Genomic DNA, 24,349 nt, shown 5'->3' with positions numbered 1-24,349 from the left:
AATTTTTTGAAGATTGCTTAACAAAAATTTTCTTTTGCCGTATTGTGCAAAAATGATGGCCAAGATTGCCAAATTTCACTCTCTGCCACAAAGGCCCTGTGGCCATCCATTTTGACTTTAAAACTTCCTTTGGATATCCCCAACATTTAATTTTTTTGGTTGTGTTAGTGGACTCTGAAATATATTTGAGTCCCATAAGAGATTTTGGCTCCATTCTTTTTGTTTTGTTTTTCTTTTGAAGTTTTGGCTCATGTGATGTCATTGTTTTTGGGGAAGGTTTCTTTCACTGTGATCAAAAGTTGTTAGTGTGCACATTTTTCTTTGGAGTTTTTGAGTATGTGGAAGTGGGGCGGGCTTGCTCCATATCAACAGTCCCACCCAAAACTCAGAGTCGAATGAAGTCCTGCTGCTCTGCAGAAACTATGTCCTAGAAATCAACATTTTTTTCAATAGATCAAAAGATGATCGGAGTGGGACCTTAAAATGTCAAAGTGTTGTTTTTGGTATTTACCTCCACATGATCCCCTAACGCATTAAATATTTGAGGGGAAAAAAAAGGGTAGCAGTTGTTTTGTTTTTTTGTTTTTTCATTTTGACTTTCATTCAACCAGGAAGTTTGTTTTTTCTCCTACTGATGTTCCGAAATAAGTAGGAGGAAAGATTATATTTCTCATTTTACATATTTATATTTTACCCTTTTGGATCAATCATTGCATCAATTAGCCAAATTGTGAAACGTTTTATTAAATTACACAGCAACACCCACTTTTTGCTCTCATCACTTGTAACATATCGAAAAACAAAAAAGGTCTTTTAGTTCAAATCCCCATGACTAAAATGTGCCCGAAAGACCAGCTGCAGGACTAAAGCCACTAATACAATCCAACAAGTATTTCCAATGCTGGCTCATATTTTAAAAACGTGCAATAAAATCATAAAATTCCTTTTATTTTAGCTCTGTGCTCGTGTTTATGAAGAAAATGATAATATCTTGCTCTGCCACCACTCCCAGTTCTTCTAACCTAACAGTTGACCTTGGTTAACCTCACAATTTGGCACATTATTGCGTTTTGAACAAGTTCATTAAAGTCTTTTGCTCTTTGTGATCAGATCAATGCTGTGTGTGTGTGTGCTTTGTTTTTTTTAATATTCTGTATGGAAGCCCTGTAATGAATCCATGTTTACAGGTGTTTCTGCCTAAAACTATTTTTCAACAGGAACAATCAGGCTTTTTAACACCCTTCAAACCAAATCCTAAACAGCGGTCCAACCCCAACTGCAGCCGTGTGGGGAGCCCAGACTGTGTGGAGCACAGATAGATGGGATTTGCCAATCTTGGAAGTTCTCAGTGAGCTAATGCAGGCTGATTAGGGCTCAGGGGCTCTATAATACTGTTGACTGGCCTAAGAGCTATCATGGGGCAAATAACAGGACACTCATTCCACCTAAGACTATTAGCATAGACCTTTACGCAAATGTCTGTAAAGAGAAGATAGATCTTACTTAAGCCTTTGAGCTGTTTTTGGTTGTTTTGTTTTTTTGCCGTTTCTTTGAGGAATAAAATGTAAAATAGTAAAACAGGCTAATCTGCTTTTGCTGAATTATTTCTTTTTCTTTTTTTCTTACAAAACATTCTGATAGAAAGCCGTTTTATTTTCTCTTTTAATGTAACTAAATTTCTGAGAAACAGACATTTGTGGAGCAGAATTGAGAATGTGCTTCCATAATTAAGTTGAATATGACATAACATACATATTTGCTTTGCAATACAGAAAGTGGGTTTTACGCCAACCCACATTTTGTGAAATGAGCACACACATGTGCTTCTTTTACAGCTTATGGTCAGAACTGATGCCAACAGAAGGAGTAAACATTTCAAAATCAGTGTTTATAGAACATCTGTGCTCGGGTTCATATCATTTAAGGCCAGATTGGTAGGAAGCCAAACAGCTCTTTTTGATGGACGTGACCAGGTTTTTGGTTAACTGATTTAACGGTTAGCGAAAAGCTAAAGCCGGGATCTATCTGGGTTGGGGGCACAGGGGGCCCCCCCCTTGTCTTAGGCAGTAGCACATAGGGTCTTGCCCAAGGACCCACACTTGATTAAGCTCATTGTCCACCCTGGGAATGCAACTCTAATTTCCTGTGTGCCAGGTGTGGTTCCATAAATACTTCTTTACATTTCCTCAGTAGTTTGCCCTTGAAACAAGATTTTTTTCCTCCTTTACATGTGCTTTTCCTCCTTTTGTAATATCTTTGTTGCTGTTGGTACAGTGGTCAGAATACAAACGTGAGTTTCAGTAGGAGAGCCCAACAAGGACAGCTAAAGGGTCCTAAGTTTGAGAGTATTGCAAATTATAACATGTTCGGGCCAGAAAAATCTATCCTGCCCTTAAAGTTTCTCACTTTTTGCAAAGTAGGAACCAACTTGGAGCATGCGTCAGTGCAGATCAGCAGGGAGTAAGAGGGGCGAGGTGCTCCTAGTTTTAACTCCTCAATGGTTCGTCCATTAGGAACACTATTAACTCCTGCCATCATCATCTACCAAAGGACGTCACCTAAGGTCTCCTATTTGCCTGATGATTTGTTCATCAGAGATTATCTGACCATACCCATGAGCAAACTACCTGCCTTCTCCATTTCTGCTCCTCATTTGTTGTCAAGCTAATTAGCTTGGAGCCCCTTTTTTTTTGTAAAGTGTCAGCAATCGATCACAGCCTGCAACGTGGAAAGTTCAAACCTGGCTGCTTTCTGTCTGTCTCCACTAGTTCTGTCTAATTAATGACAACAAGAAGCAATACAGGACGTATGAAGAGAAGCCTGCTGGTTTCTGTTGTTATGTGTGGAACAATATGCAGGGTTCTCTCTTTGCAAGCTCACTCAGACTCAACTGTGCAAATAATTGATGGATCAGCCTTTGATTTTCTTCAATTTCATGCTGGTGGTTGAAGGGCACCAGAGGTAACCCGGTATCATACTAACTAGTCCTGGCTTCAGTGAACGTCAGGGCTGTGTTGGTGAGAAAAGAGCATTCTGCAAATGAAATACAGGCAGTTGAGAAACAAACAGATCCTCCATTTATCGTCTATGACCTGACTGCCTCTGAGCTTGAGCGCGGCTTCTTTTGTTGTTATTGTTGCCTGTAATTACATGTGTGATCCCGTAGGAGAGCGTCGACCTCGGGGAGATCATGTTCTCGCTTTGCTACCTGCCCACCGCCGGCAGACTCACACTGACCGTCATCAAGTGCAGGAACCTGAAGGCCATGGACATCACCGGATATTCAGGTGCGTTGTTGGGCATTTGTGGCTCCACAGGGACATAATCATCCTTTAACCCCAAAGCTTTAAGGCCATGTCACACAGCCACTATATATATTTTGAGCATATTGCATGGATGAAAATTGATCATGCATGAAAATACGTGAGAAAAGTTGTGGTTTTTGTGAAATTTCATTTTCGTTTTAGTGTTGGTTCCAGATCCCAGAAGGCAGTGATTGGTCTGAGCCTGTCTGAGTTAATGTTTCTATGGCAACCACTCTCACTAATCAGGAGGGATTTAGTTGGAATTCAACACCCCTACAACTTGAAAGTGGGCGGGGAATAATCTGTCAACCAAAGCTTCAAAAGTTCGACCTGAGACCACATGCTTTTATGGAGGCATCTGATTGGCCAATGCCTTCAATAGCTTGCACTACAGAAAAAAAAAATATTTTAAAAAAGATTAGCAGAGCACATGCTAAAAAATAAGGCAGCAGGGCAAGAATGGTTACTATGACAAATATTCTCGATAAAAGTCTATGGGAGTTTGGCGTCTTGGAGCCAACAGGTACTTCCTGTTTTGTGAGGGAGGAGGGGTCACTCAGTCCAGTTCTCATGTACAATCAATATTCAGTTGGAAAGAGATTATAACCCTGTTTCTGTAGAACCAGGACCATTATCTATGGTACTTAGTTTTAAAATATTGTCACTTTCCAATAGGTAAAGGTAGTGTGTTATTATTATAGGCTGCCATTCCACTTTTCTAGCCTTATCCTGAAATTGGGATATCACTTGTAAAATGTGACATTTATGGTGCTTTAAATGCCAGGGTTTAAGCCAGATTCAGATCGAATGTGGAGGTTTTCACAAATTTACGGTGACTCACATCTGAAATCTCCAGGGTTTTGGGGACATTAGCTTCTGTCTATATTTCTTATTCTGTGTTAAGGAGACTGAAATCGCCCAAGAATGTTTTCTTTGTTGCTTATAGATTAAAAGCCTTTTTTTAAAACTTTTTTTAAATTGATCCAAAATGGGAGTGTCGCACGGAGTGATTCATCGGAGGCAGATTGAGACTAAAATCTGCACACAGGAAGCTTTCTATGGCAGCCATAATCTGCTCGTGCGAGGCGATGACTCACTTTTATGTAGGTATTGATGCCAGATCCTTCAGGGTTGCTTCCCTGCAAAAGCACAAACACACACTTGGAGATAAAAAAACAAATTAAAAAAAGCAATGGGAGTTTATTTTCTGTTAAAACAGACACTAAAACCTTAAAAAAAACAATCAATGTGGTGTCAGTTTTGTTTTATTAACTTGAGGAATTTGATGGTACAGAAGGACGGTTTATAAGCTGCACAGTCCTGAACACAGTTTCAGAGCAAAACAGGCTAACAGATTCACGCTAAGCCAGATCCATAAATGTAAAGATGGATTTGATCGCACCATAAATTTCTTTCTCTGGTCTCACTGGACTGGATAAAATTATCTCTTTTCTTGGTTTTCGTAAAAGAGCCTTTCAAAATAAAACCACTTCTCTATGTCTCTTTTTGCAATCAGTTTGATAAAAAAAAAAATAGAAATTGGGGGTATGATATTTAAAGCAGAAACTAGAAAAGAATGCTTTTGGAGTTTTTTTTCTTTTGCAGCTCACTACATTAAAGACTTGACAGAAAAGTCTTTTTTTTAATTAAGATGTTTTTTAAACCCTTCGTTGAAATCCACAGAAGTTTGTAACATCCTCTTTTTCTGAGCTTCAAATAATGAGATATGTTATATAACGGGTGATATGAGTTTTATTCACAACAGAGTTTGTTTAAGATGCAAATATTTGAGATGAGTTTGCAGGGAAAAAAGCACCCCATTTACCTACAGTCTCAAATTTCATTCACACATTTTAACATGGTGTAACTGTGTTATAAATAATTAATTATTACCAAATTTGACGTTCAATACAGAAAGTTGTCGTTTAAAAAAATTTATAACAAAAGACGAGTTTTTCTCACCACAAAATTTTGAAAACGTTATGTTTTTGATTTCACGGACGCAGCTATTTTGAAATGAACAGCAAAGGACATTCTACTGCCCCTAGTGGAATGCTGAAGAACTACAGGGCAGAAAACATGGACCAAGTTATATACAGCGAGTTTTCAAGGAAAGTTTGGATCGTGATAATAAAATAGGGGTCTATGAAATGCATGCATCAAATATCATACGAACTATTATATAGGTTTAAAATTTGTAGTTGAGGTGCTGACACTGTTCTCCGCAATCTTTGCATTTAATATAGGTAATTCTTTGATTCCCTTTGGTTTACAACATTTTTCCTTTTGGTTCTTTTAATTAAGCTATTACTAATAGCTGCACTTGAAGGCGTCTTAAACTTGCAAAGTCCTTGTTGGTGTGTACCTGTACCGTAATCGCACCTCATATGAAGCAGCTTTGAATTTGTTCATTACTGCTGCGGCTTAAAGGCAATCGACAGCCTTTAAACAATTATTTTTATTGTTTTTTTTTTATTGTTGTTGTTAATTTAATTGTTCCTGATTCTTTGTTCTATCAACATCAGACCCCTATGTCAAAGTTTCTCTGATCTGTGATGGGAGGCGTTTGAAAAAGAAGAAGACGAGCATTAAAAAGAACACTCTGAACCCCACCTACAATGAGGCCATCATCTTCGACATCCCTCCGGACAGCATGGACCACGTCAGCCTGCACATCTCTGTCATGGACTATGATTTGTACGTACAAAAACCATTCCGGTTCATTTATTTTGAGGAAAGGGGCAGAACAAAATATTATTTAGGAATAATCCTTGCTATTTTTGGCAAAGCAGTGTGTACTTTGGTACATTTACTAATACATTTTTTTACAGAAACTTAGGCTAGAATATGTTTTATTCAACTGTATATCCCCATTTTAAATGAAAATATGTTCTATTAATTCATTCTGATGTCCAGGTATGATATCATTAATAGGTATTTGCCGCTTAATCTTTAGCTTGATGCGTCAATTTTTGATTCTCATGTTTGCTTCACCTGTATGTCTGTGATACATGAAATCTGTGTTATAAAATTCACCCAGCATGAACGGAAAGATTTACGATCGTTTAAAAATCAGAGACAACATCCTTATTCTGCTACTGTCTTCCCATTTTAGAAGCTATTTGCAGTTCAGTAAATCTGGAGGCCTGAGGCGAATTTGACGACATTTCATGGAGGAAAATTTTTTATGGACTCATAATAAATTCTGGGATAAGTACACATACTCACTGAGCTGTTAGAGAAAGTAATTGGTTGCTTATGAAATACTGAAAAGTACAAATGTGTACTAAGGACTTTCATAAACAGTGAAATAGAATGCTTTCTAATAACAATAAAAGAAAAGAAAAGAAAAGGGAGCAGCTATGACAAAAACTGACAGAATCAAAGTCCACACGTTGAAAGTCAAACTCTACACATTAGTTTACTCAAGGGTATAAAAGTAGCTCAACTTTGAGGTTTAAAGGCCAAGTTCAACACATTTAGTACATTTTAGGAGTAAAAATAAAACAGTTATTCTACATGTTAGACAGGTTAACTGTCTCAGAGTCCTTTAGTCAACAGTCAAGACATCCCCTCACCAGCTCGATCACAAAGGACTGTCATGTATAAGTCCTACGTCACGTTGAATCCGAAGTTTGCTTGTTCGTATGTGTGTTCCCACAGGGTAGGTCACAATGAGATCATCGGTGTGATGCGGGTCGGATGCCAAGCCGAAGGACTCGGCAGGGACCACTGGAATGAAATGCTAGCGTATCCACGGAAGCCCATTGCCCATTGGCATCCCCTAGTGGAGTCCAAGAAATCTGAGAAGGAGGTGCGTTTGAGGATCAACATATCCCGTGTTTGTTGGGATACCTGAACATTTTATGTGTCAAAACATCTCAACCATTTGTGTGATGAGAAAACTGTTGTGGTCCATACCAAACAGGTCCATCTAGCAGTGAGGGGGGCACATCAACACATTAAACTGTTGGTTGAACTGAACACAGACAAGAAACTGTAGCCCCTGGGAAAAAAATATTATGTTTTCGTGGGATTTCAAGACAGTTTTAGGTAAAAAGAAAAAAACTTTAGGGGGTTGAGATAGAAAATTGAGAAGTGATCAGTTTACAGATTTGAACCCCATTCATAAGAGAAACAGCCACAGAAATTTCATTTTTTTTTATTTCTCCTGTTGCTTGCATACCCCTTGTGCAATCTTGTGGGGTCCAGATGACCCCACCCTTACATTACTTGTTATCACTACCATGACAAAGGTGAATAAAGATGAAGAGGATTTCATGTAATCCATAAAGATCACAAATCATTGAAGAACAAAGGTTCAGTGCATTGTCTTGTGTGGAGATGACCCAACTCCCAATGTTAACATACCTTGGATAGCACAAAGGTTTATGTGAAGGTCTGAAACACGCATTTACACGTGTTAACATAGACGTTTCATTGAGAGTGGTTGCTTCATTGCCCAATGGCAGTGTGAACGCAGCTCTACAGGTGGTGTCATTACGCTAATCCAGCAATGTCTAGCGGTGTCTGACTGTGTTTTTCTTACGTCTTACTAACAAGGTTGGAAGTTGCAGCCACATTCGTGTCAGCAGTATCAGACTGTTTTCTTGACAAGTTGGAAAAGAGGTTTGGAGTTACAGCTATTATGAATACGCTAACATGGCTAATATTTCTAACGTTGCTAACAAGTAGCGTGTTACAAACAAGTTGTAGAGTTACTGTGAATGCAGTTAATAAAGTCGGACTGACAGACGGACTCTGACTTTTTTGTCTCACTTTAAGCATCCTATGGTTGGTTTGCCTTATGTATGACATGAGTTTGAAAATAGACCAATCATTGACGATGTTCCTTATATTCCGGAGCGCCTTTTATAAAATATGGTCTTTCATACTGAAACACACAATCCAAGCACTTATTTCTGTATTTTTCTCCCATAATGTCCGACTCATAGCAGCCTTCCCAACAAGTTTCCTTTTAAACATATGTGTGCTCTCTTGGGAAATGGGCTTCGGCGCCGAATGCCAAATGATTCACTGCTTCGTGTTTGTGTGTCCTGCAGTGGAAGGCGAGAACAGCCAGCTTCGACAGCCAGGGCTCCTGCCCCTCACCTCGGCCCCCTGCTAGTCCCTGAGCAGAGCCACCTGTGATCCAGCAGCCCGGTGGGGAGCCGGCCCCCCGCCACCCCCAACACACACACCTCCTGCTGATCCACATCCTGTCTGTGTGACTGAGGAGAAACATAAACCCTCTCTTTTCCCCTCTGTCTCTCTGAAATGCCTCACTTCCTTAAATCTAGTCCCAGAGCACCCCAGAGAACTGGTCCAGGACTCTTCTTTTGTTCTTTAAAAGCAAGGGAGTCGAAATGAAATATGGACGTTGGGACGGCCCAAGTATGCAGACATTTTTTTTTTAAATGAATTTTCCAGCTTAAGATAAAAGGATTTTGTGTCAAATCAGGAGGAAACGAGATGGTTCAGCTTTAAACTATTGGTTCCCTTTGATTTAAAAAAAACAAACAAACTGTTCGATTTATGCCCAAAATGCAGCAGAAGTTGAACCGATGGCAGCTGAGGAATCTGACCAGAAGGAAAAAAGGAAAGGCCCTAAAAAGCCAGATCTTTCAGAAAACCGTTTGTTCCACATGTGATTTTTCAATTTCCTGCAATGACACTGAGTCAAAGGATCTTTCAAATGTTAGATCATGTAAAATGAGGTCAGTTCAATTACTTCAAATGTTCATCATGAAAAAATACTATTTCACCAAGGAGAAATCACCATCGGTACATTTTAAATGTTTTCTCCACTCTCCAGTTTGTACTTGTAGCATATGAAGTAGCAATTTTAAACAGCACAAGTGAAGCATTTTGGGGCTTATTCACATGTAAAGAATAAAAAACACTAAACTGACATGAAAATACAAATGCAAAAAAAAAAAACTTCAAGAAAAGCGAGAAAAGATTTTATAATACACACCCTTACCTCTCTTCCTGTTTGAAGATCGTTTGACTTTTATCCTTGTGTTCCAGAATTACACAAAAAACGTTTCTTTTGAAATGCAGTCTATATGAGCATCTTTGTCTCCTATTCTCTGTTTTTATTTTAAACTTATTATTTTGATTTGTTTAGAGTGCGTGTGAATAGCTTTATGTACAGGCATTTGCTGTATATTTTTTCTTAAAGGTAAAAAAAAATACAAAACTAAATAGATGGAAATATTTTGAATTTATGTAGCCTTGTTGGTGGTTCTGATGAAGATTAATGTACACAGAGATGGTGAATATATCCCTGTTTTTACAGATGCAACTTATTTGGTGTCTATTCTCTCTCTATATCTATATGATTGGCTTTGTGTAAATGTGATGTGTCATAGAAATGTCCCTCAATGTATTTGATCCACAAGCTTTGGTGAACATTTTTTTTGTTGTTGTTTTTTTTTGTTTAGTGGACCCCAAAAAGTAAGGTTTAAGGTAGTTAAAAGAGGCACAGAGCTACAGTTATGTCTTTAATTGTTGTTCTATGATCGATCATTTGTTCTGGTTAAGAAGAAGCAATGCAGTAAATTACTGGTTATTGAAACTATTTTTCCCTTAGGTTGTCAGGAAATGAAATGTACACATAAAGACACAATCTTTGTGAAATTAAAATACATAAAATCTATGTGAGGTTTTCAGAAGAGAACTTTTTCTCATGAATAACATTAGTGAGGGTATGTTCCAGTTTCAGCTCTGAAGCAGGCAGTTAACAGTATTATACGGCAAAGATAGAAAATGACTGCAGGGTAATTATAGTTCACAATTCAAAATGTCTATGTTGCCATCTTTTACCTTTACATAATGACCTGGTCATACGTCATCACATCAATTCTATTGCATTCTTACCGCAATCATGTGGTCTGGTTCAAACAAAGGTTTGCTTCCAACTTCCAACTGTCCGCGATAACTGGGACGAACTTCTGAGTGGCGTTTATACTTTTTAAGCCTGACGTGATTGTCTCCAGCGTTTCAGTGGTTTGGTTTGTCAACATGGACAACATTGGACACATTGAGGAATGTACATGATGATGCAGAGGAGGAAGTGATATGTTCATCCACTAAAAAGAAGCAAGCAAAAAAGACACAAATTCCATTCTCTGGGTCAAGTGATCCATATTTTACAATATAACCAACTGCACTTCAGTCACTTTTGTACGTTAATTGAAAGGTTTGATGATCTTCGTCGTAGAGTACGACCACCTATTACCCACTCACAGGATGCCTGTTTCTCCAGGTGAACAACTTGCGCTGACATTCTGAATACTCACAAATGGGAATTCACAGCAGTGTTGCTGACAGTAATCGTTTAGGAAAAACTGCTATGAACAAAGGATTCCATGAAACGTGCATTGCCATCTGTGAAGCTTTAAAAGATGATTTTGTTTCATTTCCATGCAAAGAGCAGTGGCTCCATCGCTCATTCCAATCGCTCGTAATAAGTACGAGTTAAATAATGTGATTTGCACACGATTGTAATGTTGGGGTAAAATTGCGATCACGAAAGATGTCATCAATTTGTGTAACATTTTGTAAAATTGGGATGATTTCCTTCAATGCGACCCAAAAATAGTAAAATCGCTATGAAGTATAAACCGGGCATAACGGAAGACATGGGTGTAGCTAAACTCTATACTAGCATTAATAATGCCAAACTAATCCCATTGGCTTTTTGCTAACCCTGCTAAATTGTAAATTAATCTCCATAAGAATTACTGACATTTAACTGGGATAGCTTTCAAATAAAATCGTTTTTTAATGACCATTTCATGCTGGCATATTTGCCACACAAGATTTAGTGTTTCCACTTCTTCAGTAAGAAAAGTAGCTATAGGCTAACAGATATTGCTAAAGGACGCTACATGATGCTATCGCCTAACGAGCATCTTAGATCCATTCAGGGAATAACAGTGAAGACAGAGGAGTGACAAAAAGTGAAGAATCACATCTTAACTATATTTAGAACTACAAATAATTTTAATTTTGGGCTCTTTCATTTTTTGTACCATTAAAATTGGCCATCATTTCTCAATTTTAAATTAAAAAATTAATGTGTTAGCCTATTTTGGTCGAGACCACGTGTCATATCCTAATTACATCAGGACTTGCAGCCTCCCCTCCATCCATTTTGAGCCAAATTATCCTACAGTCTTGTACGCTGTCAGATCTAGTGGACCAAATCTATTCCAAGTTCTCCTTTATGTATGATCAGGCTATTACTCTCATTCATATGTGATGTGTGCAGAAGAAAATTATTTTAAAATCCCACACTGTAAATCTGGGTGAAATTTCCTGCAACATCGTTCGTGCATTATTTATTCGGACTTTTAATTTGGCGGGGTGTAGATTTCCTCTCGCTGTGCTGCAGCTGCAGGGGTGGGGGAGCTTACTGACACATTGACCGCTCCAGACGGTTGTGGGATGGGTGGACAAAAATGGTAGGTCAATTGGCGCTATTAAAATTGTCTCTAGACTTTAAAACCTTATGTAGTTACTTCCATGAAGTTGTTTATTGTGAGATTGTAATGATTTTTTTTTTAAATATTTGTTTATGCAGTATTTTTTTTCTTGTGTAACTGAGGATGTCACATTTTTAGATACTCCCTCACAGGGAACCTCGATAATACATTGCCCTGTGACTTGCACACAAGATCTGGTCTCAGCTTCTTGGAAGGTGCCAATCCAGATCTAACACTGTGCACTTGGGATTGGCACATTCAAACTTTGTAAACTGGCCCCATGAGGTAGCAGAAATTTACAGCTCCTGGGAGTCGTCACATCTAAAGCTAAGCACACATCGGGCAATTGACAGGTGTTCAAGAATGCACTATGTCTATAGATATAAATTGCCACCATGTTGGATAAGTGGCATTGGTTTAGTTTTTTATTTTTTGAAAACTAAATGTCAACAGGCTCATTTTAGTGTCGGAGTTCACCAGATAAACCAAATCCTTTTCGTAACTACCAAAATTGAGCCCCTGATTGGTCAAAGTTCGACCTGGTTTAACCCGAAAACAGTTGTGAACTAGATTAGAAATGTGTGAATGCAAGAGTTTTTAACGTGAAAGCTTGAAATACACATGTAAGTGCATTTACAGAGACTTTTTATTGGAAGTGGCCTGTTGAACGTGCCTTGCCAAGGGCGGTGTGTCCGTAACTTTATAGAACCTCACATGTTGCCGCAGTGTTGCTCTGCCGATGAGTTAGCCATACAAGAAGTTAATTTGCCAATTTGGAAAGCTCCTGGTCCGGCAGACTTGGTTTGATGGAGGGAAAATGCCCAAAATCATCTTCATTGATTTTGCTTTCACAGTGTACCCTCAGGATTGGACCAATTGATCTGAACTGATAAGCCCCTTCTCCTTTTCACAAAACCAAATCAACCAACTGGATGCTTGAATATTTCTTTTTCTGTTTCCATAGTTTTTCTCTTTGTTCTGCTGAAAAGATAAACCAGACTTTGTTTGTGTGTGTGCGTGTGTGTGTTTGTGTGTGTGTTTGTCTATTTTTTTGAGCCAGACCAAAGTTCAAAGGAGTTTTCTCACAACTACGAAACAAAGTACCTTGAGAAAACACACTCTAAAGTGGATAAAACAGTCCAGTGGAAGAAACATTTTAAGTGTAAAAGCTTGTCAAATGTTCCTTGAAGTAAATCCCTAGTCTTTTAAAGTTAGATATTATTCAGTAGTTGTAAATGTTACTAATGTTCCCACAATAGTGTAAACAGAGGTACGCTAGCTTACATTCACAGCTTACATTTCACACTCGTGGTTGTGTTAACTAGTTAGATTTCTCAAACTAGGTGACAAAATAGCATTCTGAGTTTCTTTTTTTGCATGTACTTTATTAATGCACAGCTAGAATGCAGTAGATTGGCTTTGGCCGTAGGGACACTATCCATCTCACTTTGGTCTATTCAACAAAAAAGGCTTTGACACTTGTAAAAAACTTCAGAGGAACAAATCAGCTTCTGTTCTTCCCAAACCAGGCTGATGGTTGAATTATTTTGCTTTAAATTTTAATTTTAAGATAAATAAATACAATTAATGTACATGAAAACCACACAAGATATAAAGCAGAAGTCCTGAATTTTCAGGTGATATTTGGTCTAAGTTAGTGAAGTTATTGGTACGTCGTGAAATAAATTTGAGCCAAACATGAGGCCATAAGTAAATGGATTCAGCACTTGCAGACACATCTGTTTTAGCTGTTTCCTGTTGGAGAACCATTTGAGATGACATGGTTGGAATGGGGGAAGCTTCCAGGTTAGCGTCCACACAACAAAGGCATTGGGACTACTAAAAGGGAAGATGGTGGGTGTGTTATTCATGTGTCACAAGATCCCGTCATAGTATCAATGCGCCAAAGTTTGATGATGGAACCCTACAAACGAATACCATAGTTTATTGTACGACATTAACTGGAAGTAGTGATTGAAAAATGTTGTTTTTTTTTCCCTTACCAATAACCTCGTAATTTTTCCGATGGTCCTACTTTTCTGACGTGGTGTGCTTCTAATAGTAGACGGAACCTGTTTGATCAATTTCCTCCATTTATGGACTATTCCTAAACCTTGTAGCTTTGTCTAAAATGTTCATGTTTGTTGATATAAAACTTGTATTCTTCCCAGCTGTTACAATAGCACTGAATTTACAATTTTTTTATTCAACATTTTGTATTTGTAACAACAGAACTATCGGAGAAAAGCAGGTTCAGACAACTGTTATTAAACTGTAGGTTTTCTATCATTATCCAGACAGTTTGATTGGAGTAATTTGTTGTTTTTAAGGTCACTTCAATTGAAAATTGTACTTCAAATGTCCTTTGTTTCTCCAAGTCTTTGTAGTGACATGAAAAAAATGCCTGTTGTTTTTCCTGCCATAGAACTTGTTCTGTAATAAAGGTTTCTTTTCCTTTATTAAACAACTTATGCAAAAATGTCCCCCCCTCCCCTTTTTTTGACAAGTTTTTGGTCATTGCATCACACAGTGGCAACAATGAGAAATACACTCTGTATCATGAATTTCTTACTCAATATATTGGAGATAATGTTGGATTTGTCCAAACTATTTTGCGTTTCTGTCAATCAGTCTCATTCTTGTGAGCGAAAATTTACATTTCCACAAAAATTCAAGTCTGGCAACGTCATTTCTAATCAAATGGTCCTCTTGAAAACCAATGCTGTGTAAATATATTTACAGGCTGTTAAAACAAAAAAGTTTGTTTAAGCTAAGACTTTCCTCTTTGTTGTCAGTCTGTAAATGATTTGATAGCCATCGTCCCAGCCATAAAGTTGCCTCTCCTCGGGGTTGTACTTCAGGCTGGCGTGGGAGCCGTATCTTCGAGGGAAGTACAGTAGAGGGGCCTCCTCGTTGATCACCATGTCGTTCACGTCGAACAGACACTCCACCCTAGAACGGCTGGCCAAGTGGGTGTTGTAAATCACGTAGACCGTCCCGCAGATGACAAAAGCTGCCTCTGCCTTCTCCCTCGGGCACTTGGTGTCCCAGATTTCCTCTATGTCCAGCGTGGAGGCGTCCATCTTTGCGAGGCTGATGTTAGGTTCACTGTCACTGGGAGCAAAAAGAAGCCAGAGACCCTCATCATCTGCTGCAAGGTCTGCGATGGTCTCTGGGTTTAGTTTGTACAGACTGGCGCGGCTTTCCATGGGAAATATGGCGGTGTCTGTAACAGAGCCACTGAACAAATCATATTTTACTATCTGCACATCTGTACCAGAGTCCTGCTTTACATAGTACAAATAGCCGTTATAAACAGCACCACCAGCTCCATTCCACTCCGAGGGGAGCTTGATGCTTTTGCTGTCCGAGACACCTTGGGAGCGAGAAAAATCCCGTACAGAGTCGAACTGGAAGACGGTATCTCCTGATGTGCCATTAAAGACATAAACTTTGGATGACCTTGGATCTCTAGTCCACATGCCTTTTGGGCTGCCCACTCTCTTCAGGATCTTCACTGATCTGATGCTGGAAAAAATGTCTGCACAGTCTTAAGAGGACAAAGAAAAGTAGCAAGAAAAAAGAGGATTAGGCTTACATTCTTACAGGAATATTCATACAAAGAGCTTTCCTACAGCCACTTTTACTCTTCTGAGCTTTTCTTTTTCATTTGTAATAGAACCATTAGAATTAAGGAGCCTTGAAATAAGGATATTCACATTTTTTTACTTAATATAAAATTATGATTATAGGTTTTTCTCAACGCTAAACTGTTTGGTTTTTAGAGCTTCACCAAAGTCTAATCCAGACTATTGTTATTTATTCAGCCAAGATGGTGAAACAGCTTCACATGCTAACAAAACAAGAAGTGTGTATTGGAAAGATTCTGGCAATATGATATCAACCACGATACACTTCACAATACGATACATATCCTGACTTATCCCAAGACAGTACCCAAAAAACAAAAGTTCGGCCGGTTGAACTTTTTCTCGCTTAATCGCAGCAACATGGCCAATCGGGGATAGTGTCGTGTTAGTAGGATCCTTTTCAGAACATGGAAGTACCAACCACTGTAAACATGATCACAAAACAAAGTGTTGTTTGTTTCCAATATTGCTAAATGTAGCCGAACCGGTACTTTTAGAACGGTTTAGGTGCCTGAACGGTGCTTCAAAAAGGAAGAAAAAATTAATTTAAAATCGCTAATTCTTTTCATAAACATGTAACCCTTTAAAGGGTGATATTTAAAAAAGTGTAGGCACTTTAACACAAGACAGTGCTCTGAAGCTTTTTTCTTCAATGATTTGTGATCTTCACTGCTGTCCATGGATTACATGAAATCTTTCCACCTTTATCCACCTTTGTCATGGTAGGGAGAACACTTCAATGTAAGGGTGGGGTCATCTAAGATAGCACAAGGGTTAAGTGGGAGGAAGCAGCGTTACAGGGTCAAGGAGAGCACTTAAATGGGGCTAAGATGATTTATTTCCTTTACAATCTGCACTGTAGCGCTGCATATCCGTTTTCGCACACACGTAGGTAATTCCTTTTAATCGCTACAATGATCTTAAATGATCTTAATTCATGTTTTTGGACCATAAGGCGCACTTGAAAAAGATCAGCTGGTTTAAAATGCATCTTAAGGGGAGCATAAGAGTGTCTGAAAATGAAATGCACCACTGTCAAGTATTTGATGAGTATATTGTGAAGCATCTGTGAGGCTAATGTAAGTTGCACACACTTGTGACATCTGGGTGATGATGTAAACATCTGTATGACCCGCCAGCGTTTCATTTCCTTAACCCTTGGGTGTTGAATAAAGCCTTGTTTCCACTGAGTGGTACGGTCCAGTTAACTCTGGCAAGCATTTCCATTCAGTTTAGCCACGCTTCCACCGAGTGGTTTGTTTTCATGGCGTATGCATGGTGTAGACTGCTTGCATGTCATTGAGTCATTATAGTGCAACAACTAGAAAAACATCAATCCCTCAAGCTCACCCTGTTTCAAAATGTTGCCAAGGGTGGGAAGGAACGTGTGCAGTTCCACTGCAGACCAGGCCCTGCTGTTGTTTGCAGGCAATTTCAATAGAGTTGGATTGAGAGGGTTGCGTCAGGAAGGGCATCCGGCGTAAAAACATTGCCAAGTTAACCATGCGACTCATCCTCGTGGGAGGGTTGTTTCGCTGTGGCGACCCCTGATGGGAGAAGCCGAAAGTGAAAGAAGAAGACACAGGAAACCGCTAAAACTCGAATGCTTACAAACATTGGAAAAGTTAGCATAAATTAGCGCTATATTGGTGCTTTCTAATGTCGTCATCACTTTCCACTAGTTAACGAGTGACTACAGCAGCTCCACCCTAACCGTTCCACTTTTCAAGGGACCTACAACCAATGGGTGCCACCAAGTGGTACGGTTCAGTGTAGTTTAATGCTCAAAATACCATACTGTACCATACCGGACCGCTCAGTGGAAACGAGGCTTAAGTGTTTGCTACAACTTAAAGCTTTTATTATGGCCTGTTGAATAAAACAGTCACAAACACTTTCAATCCACTACCTCGTACAGATTTGCTCATTTTTCGCCTTCAGAAAGCCTTTGTCTAACTTAAAGGGCAGTTGTGACTAAGCCATAATTCTATGTACCCATTTTTGTTACCAACTGAATCAATTAATGTGAAACAAATCAGTAGTAAGCTGTATCGTTTGATGGATTATTGGAACATTATGGCTACTGTAGTCGGGAGCCTGGCAGAGTGATTTATACTGTACTTCAGCGTAATGCTATGATGTGTGTACAAGGACCCCAATGGGCACATGTAAGAACACATGCTTATGAAGTGGCTTTCAAAGCTATCAACGTTAATGATCTATCTGTCTGTCTGTCTGTCCGTCCGTCCGTCCGTCCGTCCGTCCGTCCGTCCGTCCGTCCGTCCGTCCGTTGTCATTTTTCATGTAAGCCAAATTTTAACTCAGTTTTCAATGGATCTTCAGTCCGGAAGTTGAAGGGTTGCCTCTGTGGTTGCACCGAGACAATATCAGTGCAAACTATGAACATTCTAGTCACATTATATGCTCATGTAGTAAAAACTGCAAAAGGTTCCTTACACCTTATCAACACAGCCTGATCGTGAAGCAGGTATTAAATTAATTTACGCTTTCAATTGATCTCGCTGAGCCCAAGGGAAATAAGGGGGGGTGGATAATTACAGGCTCCAGATTGAAGACAGACAAAATCCAGGTGCTAATCTGTTAATTAATTATCGAAATTACATATCAATAAAAATTGATGACAATCAGGTTAAAAAGGTGCATGCTGCTATAAATCCCACTCTGATGAAAATTTTGTTTTTAACATGTTCTTGTGGCATTGAGAAAGATTGTATTTGCCATGTAGAAAATACGGTAGGCGGGCCCAAAGCTCCCTGTTCCGCTCATCCACTTGATGCATCCACCATCCAACTCCAGTCAGCGGATCTAGTGGGCCAGCTTGTTAATTTTATTCTTTTATTGTTTTTATTGTTTCATTGCTTTTATTGTTTCATTGCTTTTATTGTTTCATTGTTTTTATTGTTATTGTATCTTTATTGTATCATATTGTTTGTGATTTTATTTGATTTTATGTTAAAGCACTTTGGTTGCCTCTGCTTTTTCAGTGCTATACAAATAATATGTTGATTGATTGAGGGGCCGACCGACCAATCGATCAATTAGAGAGAATAAGTCCAAGTTGAGAGATATCCAACATTGTTAAGGTTTTTTTAATCGTCTGTAATGACAACAACAGACAATTATATGGTGTTGGATTTCAGCGACATTGTCGGGAAAAGCTACTGGAAGCAAATTGTTTCTTTTTTTTATTAATTAATTAAAAAATGTACAATTTTGGATCAATAAATGTACACAAATTTACAAATTATGGGAGCTAATCTAGTGACAAAAGGGATTGGTGTAAGATTCGCACATGAGGTGTACTGATCGGGTAGCTGTTATAGGTCGGGTAGCAACAGGTAGGTCAGGGGTGTGAGGGGTTTAAGCTAGCGGGAGAGCGTTAAAACAGAGAGCTATCAGCAATGGAAAGGGAAAAGGGGGTCCCCACCACAAGTCAGAGGCAACTTTCTAATAAACTCCTGCTATTCTGCACAGACTATGTCACTGAAATGACACAGGTGTTTTGATTTTGGCCCAAAAAAACGACATAATCATAATTAAAAGACCACTGGGAACACTTTCAAAATAGATCAAAGTGGGACTTTAAAAAAGAAAAAAGGAAGACGAGCAAGGAAAGACTAATTCTTTTAGCCTCACTGTGAATCTCAAGCACTGCATTAGGAGACCTACACTGACCTCTCTCGATACAAAGTGACATTTGTTCTTGTTCGCTAAAACTCTCAATAGTTCTTTGTATTACGGACATGAGCTCACAGAACCCTTAGAGCAGTTTTCTGTCCCTCCTATGTGCAGAGTTCAGACAAACAGAACCGGAGTGGAGGCTGTTTCCTGCACTTCTAGCCTTCCATTTAACAAACACAAGGCAGACTGCTTGTATTTCTAAGCAGAGGCTTCTCAATATTGCCGTATCATTCATGCAACATGTTTTTATTGATTTTTTTATTAAGTTGTCTGATATGAAAAATAAAAATCCATATCTCCTTATTTCCTTTGTGAGATGAATAAACAGATCCAATAGAACGTAATGATCCATCAGCAGCTTCTGGGATTGCTTAAGTACAGAAGTCATGGGTGTGTGCGTGTCCGTGTGTGTCATGCCACACTTAGTGAATTGTTGTAAAAAGGAAGAACTCAAATGTTTTCTGGACGCACTCTGTGGTTTGAGTGGGGTGTAACCTGCCTCATTGCCAGGGGGTCGCATCACATTGTTGGTTTGTGGAGATCGTAATGAAAAAGCTGGGCTTAAACTGGGAGGGGGTGCAGAAATAAATGAAGGCTCCCATCTTCTGGGAAACACAACCACACATAAACTCTGATGGACCCGAAACAGTGCCCTGTTTGTTCCACATTTTCCAGCACCATGACTTTTCCGAAACAATGACTCTGGAAAATGGCTGGCTCACTGGGACATGTAATCTGTTTGATATACACCCATACATCCTGTGAGTGCTGTAGCTTTTGACTGTGGTCACTGTTTGATGGATGTCGTCGTATTTCATTTAGCTCACCAGAGACTCTGGAGTGCAACTGCGTCCAGTCTTCATCCTCCTCTTCCTCTCGCTCCTGTAGCCCCCAGGCCTCCTGCTCCACCACCTTGTCGGCCTGCTTTGCACAGGCTCGTGGAGAAGTCTGGGACTCAACGTACTCCATCTCCCGCTCCACCCGATCCATGCGCTCCGCTGCTCCTTCCAGATCTTTGGCCATCAGGCCGTGTTCCTTCCTCAACCCGTCCATGACCTCGGCCGTTAGCTTTTTAAAGTCCAGCATCTCCGTGTGGTAGTGATGGAACTGGTCGCGCCACAACTGCATGCGGTCCTGGGAGCCAAAGAGAGGAAAACAGGTTTTCTTACATACTGATTTGGTTATTTCTAAACTGACTCACGCATCTCGTGAAGGGACCTGAAAAGTCGTCACATCCCCCACTTTTTTTTAAATTAGGCAAATTTTGAAGTAGCTTTTATGTTTTATCCTGTATGTTAAAAAAACAAAACAAAGATATTGCCCAACAGATTTTGGAACACGTCGCTTAGAGTCAAGAGCTGGGGATTAGTGTTTACCTGTCAATCACAAGGCCACGACCCTATGTGTATTACATTTTAAAGTCAAGCTAAAATAAAACTGGATACGCGACCTTGTACTTTACTGCTATTAAAAGTAGAATGTCTTGCCACAGTGATGAAAAAACTTTATAAAACAGAACTGATTTTATAAATTTAGGTGAATTGGATCTACCGACAAGTGCCTAATAAACTGACATTTTAACAAATCCCTTCAACATCAGTAAGCACAACCAGAATTCCTTCATACAATAAAAACATGATAATTTCACATTCAAACAAGCCACTGGCAATGATAAAGCATGGGAATTCATGAATGTGTGGTACTTTTTCGCATAAAGGTATGTGGTAATAAATAAACTTTTTTTCTCTCTCACTCCCTTTTTTAGCTGTTTAACAAAACTAAGGTGAGCTCTAATAACCCTAATGTATATGTATTTGAAATGAATGCGCATGTTTCAACACCTGTCAGGGTGATTTGTCCCACATCCATGAAAGTGCCAAGATGTTGTATTTGGTCTGGTTGGAGAAAGACAGGGCATCAAAAAAATTGGATTCAGATTGCACTAATACAATCCCAGATATTACCACAGATTTCAGCATTTCACCATAGTGGTACTAATCCATTTGTAATTAAAAAACAAAAAAATCTTGAGCTTACATTTTTTCATGGAATGAACCCCCAAAACGAGCTACAACTTGTGTTTTGTTTAAAGACAGATCCATTTATGTATTAATTAGTGAGGCAATGTTACAGCCAGATGTTTGCAGAGTTGAAGCTCTGTCAATATGAGCCTGTTAGGCTCCATTACCATTCACCACAGACAGCCTTATTCACAGTGAAAGCTCGCTCACTGCCTCTTAATTCTCTCCACAGTAAACAGCGGTGTGTAAAATGCACATTCTAGTCAAATCACAGCATTTTTGTCACCTCAGATGGAAACTATGCTGTGTTTCTCAGACTATTAGATTACACACCAAGAATTAATTATTGTAGGCATCATAACTCCTGCCTCTGTTCCTTTCCACTCAGCCTCGGGTTTCATTTTCTTTCTATGTTTTGTTTGGGCCTCTGAATGAATGGTAATGAAGGTTCAGAGGAAATAAGCCAGATGCCTTGTCGTGTTCATTTTAATACAATATCTGAGTCAGTGTATGTCCACAGACAGTTTTAGAAGCTGTTGTGAAAATATTTGGATAAGTCCATTTGTTGGGTGCTTGTGACAATCTACATATATACAGGAGGTGATATATATAGGGCCAGACAAAGTACAGTTCAAACCACTATTGGACAATTCCACCTGCTAAACACCTGCCCCTAAATGTGCATAAAAATGATCTCTAAAAAACAACAACACCCTTTATGTTAACCTGAGTACTAATAATTAAGTTAAAAAAACTTCTTCTTTTTTTTGTTTTGCCACCAGTACATACTTTTGTTTTCTGTGTAACCTCTCATATTTAGCATAGGAGTCAATAGAACATTGAGCCTTTCTGAAACTAGCCCCTAGTGGTCTCTTGAGTAACTGCAACACTTGGAACTTTCAAATTTAAGTCACGTTTGGCAACAGATGTGGATTTGGTCTCCAACACACATGAACAACAACATTAAATCCTGGTTACTCTTTCTCCCACAACTTTTTTACGCACAAAAAACAAAGCACTTTAAAATTTTAACCCTTTAACACTGCTCACATTGTTTCAACTACCGTAACTTTTCAACCGTTTACGCATTTAACGTAGATCCAGTGGATTCGGAAGTAGTGCAAATGGTAAGGCTTAAGAGTGGTACATTTGAGACACCGGACTCTCAAAAACAAAGTTTCTCTAAGACACTTAAGCCCAAATAAACATCCGTCCATTTGTGCTTTTCATCACCTACTTTATGTGAAAAATTCCCTCTTTTCAAAACTTTTGCTCCTTTTTTCCACCATTTACTTTGATTTGCTGCTTTCCCTGAAATAAAATGTACAAAACTTTCCAAAAATGCAATTGTTTCTTTATGGCATTTTATCATGGCGGAACCTAATTTCTCTTTGGCAGAACATGCTTCCCAGTGAAAATTAATACAACATCAGCAAAGGTTGAGATTGTACTAATTAAAGACACGCCACTCTAAAACACTGAACATACTGTAATGCTGTTGGACAGAAGCTGCTTGTTACACGAGAAGCAGAGCACTGCACGCATCAGCTGATAGTCCCCCCACCCCTTAGGCCCCTGCCAAGTTGATGAGTCTGGCAAAAATTACATTAATTGGTTTGCATTATAAAAACACTACATTTGTATTTTCAAAAAAATAAAAATAAAGAAACAGAATAGATTCATGTTTCAGTGTCACAGAAACTTAAACTGCTGCTCAGTCATTGATTGCAAGTCTTTTACTTCATACCTCAATAGCCAACAATCTGTTCTCCAGATAATCCATTAGCCCCTGGTAGTAATGCTGAGCTCCAATTAAAGTCCAGGCAGTGGAGAGGATGAAAAAACCCAGCACTTTCATTGTTTTCCGATCAGTGGGACTGCTCTGTTTCTTTGTCTGCTCAGATTGATAGGAGAGCCCCCAAGTGTCTCTTTTTCTGTGGGATCCACTACAGAATTGCAAATCCTTGAGTCAAGTGTGCCATGGAGAGCAAACTGTGCAAAAAGGTAGGAAGGACGGAGAAAGTATGAGGCCGCTTTGAGGGTTTCCGATTCTTTGTCTGCTCCCACTTTGCTGGAATGTTTTCACTTACTCTCAGGGAGGAGCCATGTGCCTTTTTTCCCTCTCCATCCGTAAAAACCGTTCCTCTCTGTCAGTGCATGTGTGCCTGTTGCTTAAGTTTGAAGCATAGACTCAATCACATTAGATGACGTCATCACACGCAGTTTGTAATGCAGGAAGTAGTTGAACACATATGTGGGTGACCCCTCTGCATGTAGGTAATCATGCATACAGGTGCCCACGCATGTTGGTGCATCTAGGGCACATGTGTCAAACTCAAGGCCGCGGGCCAAATGTGGCCCTCCATGTCATTCTATGTGGACCGCGAGAGCATAAAAGTTTTTAATTTCTTAAAAGGGCGGCAGTGGCTCAGGCGGTTGAGCGGGTCGTCCAATGATCGAAGGGTCAGCGGTTCGATCTCCACTCCCCCCAGCCACCTGTCGTTGTGTCCTTCGGCAAGACACTTCACCCTCCTTGCCTCCAGTGTGGCTCCACTGGTGTGTGAATGTGTATGTATGATCCCGGTGATGGTCAGAGGGGCCGTAGGCGCGAACTGGCAGCCACGCCTCTGTCAGTCTGCCCCAGGGCAGCTGTGGCTACAATTAGTAGCTACCATCACCAAGTATGAATGAGGAGTGAATGAATAATGGCCACAATGTAAGCGCTTTGAGTGACTTGAAAAGCACAGATAAATCCAATCGATTATTATTATTATTATTATTATTATTAAAATAAAAATTGGCGTGTATTTATTCATATATAGGGGGAATCGGACTTGAAATATCAGATTGGGCAACTATACAATAGGACTTAAACACTGTCAATATAACCTAACCTTAAAGAATCAAATTTAAAAGGATTTATGTTAGAGTAACAAGCAGACATATGTTTTCTATGCAACTGTAATTGTCACTTTAAAAGTTAGAATAAATAAATGAGTTATTTAATATCAAAGAGTAGTAACGTTTATTTTTCATTACATTTAGTTACATGTATAAGTTATATCTGGCCCTTTGAGGACAGCCACTATGCTGATGTGGCCCTCAGTGAAAATGAGTTTGACACCCCTGATCTAGGGAATCATTCATGTAGGTGACCATACATGTAGGTCATTATGAAT

The 24,349-nt window shown here is 39.3% G+C and overlaps 2 protein-coding genes across 2 annotated transcripts in view; one reads left to right on the top strand and one right to left on the bottom strand.

The window, feature by feature from the left end:
* LOC101162448 (synaptotagmin-6) overlaps positions 1-14,276 on the top strand; it is a 107,729-nt gene extending 93,453 nt beyond the window's left edge. The window contains exons 7-10 of the mRNA XM_011477567.3: positions 3,167-3,287; positions 5,831-6,002; positions 6,969-7,119; positions 8,369-14,276. Coding sequence (XP_011475869.3) covers positions 3,167-3,287; positions 5,831-6,002; positions 6,969-7,119; positions 8,369-8,440 — 516 coding nt within the window. The 3' untranslated portion in view covers positions 8,441-14,276. The remainder of the gene's footprint in view (positions 1-3,166; positions 3,288-5,830; positions 6,003-6,968; positions 7,120-8,368) is intronic.
* Positions 14,277-14,398: 122 nt separating this feature from the next.
* On the bottom strand, positions 14,399-23,251 carry LOC101162211 (olfactomedin-like protein 3B). The gene is made up of 3 exons (XM_004070993.4): positions 22,918-23,251; positions 19,977-20,283; positions 14,399-15,347 (listed from the first exon to the last, which is right to left on the bottom strand). Exons 1-3 carry the CDS (start codon positions 23,026-23,028, stop codon positions 14,563-14,565), a joined length of 1,203 nt encoding a protein of 400 aa, XP_004071041.1. The 5' UTR covers positions 23,029-23,251; the 3' UTR covers positions 14,399-14,562.
* Between the last annotated feature and the right edge of the window lie 1,098 nt (positions 23,252-24,349).

Source organism: Oryzias latipes, chromosome 7 (genome assembly GCF_002234675.1).
Source record: "Oryzias latipes chromosome 7, ASM223467v1".
Taxonomy (NCBI): domain Eukaryota; kingdom Metazoa; phylum Chordata; class Actinopteri; order Beloniformes; family Adrianichthyidae; genus Oryzias; species Oryzias latipes.
Note: the sequence above shows the minus strand (reverse complement) of the source record. Positions and strands in the feature narration are given on the sequence as shown.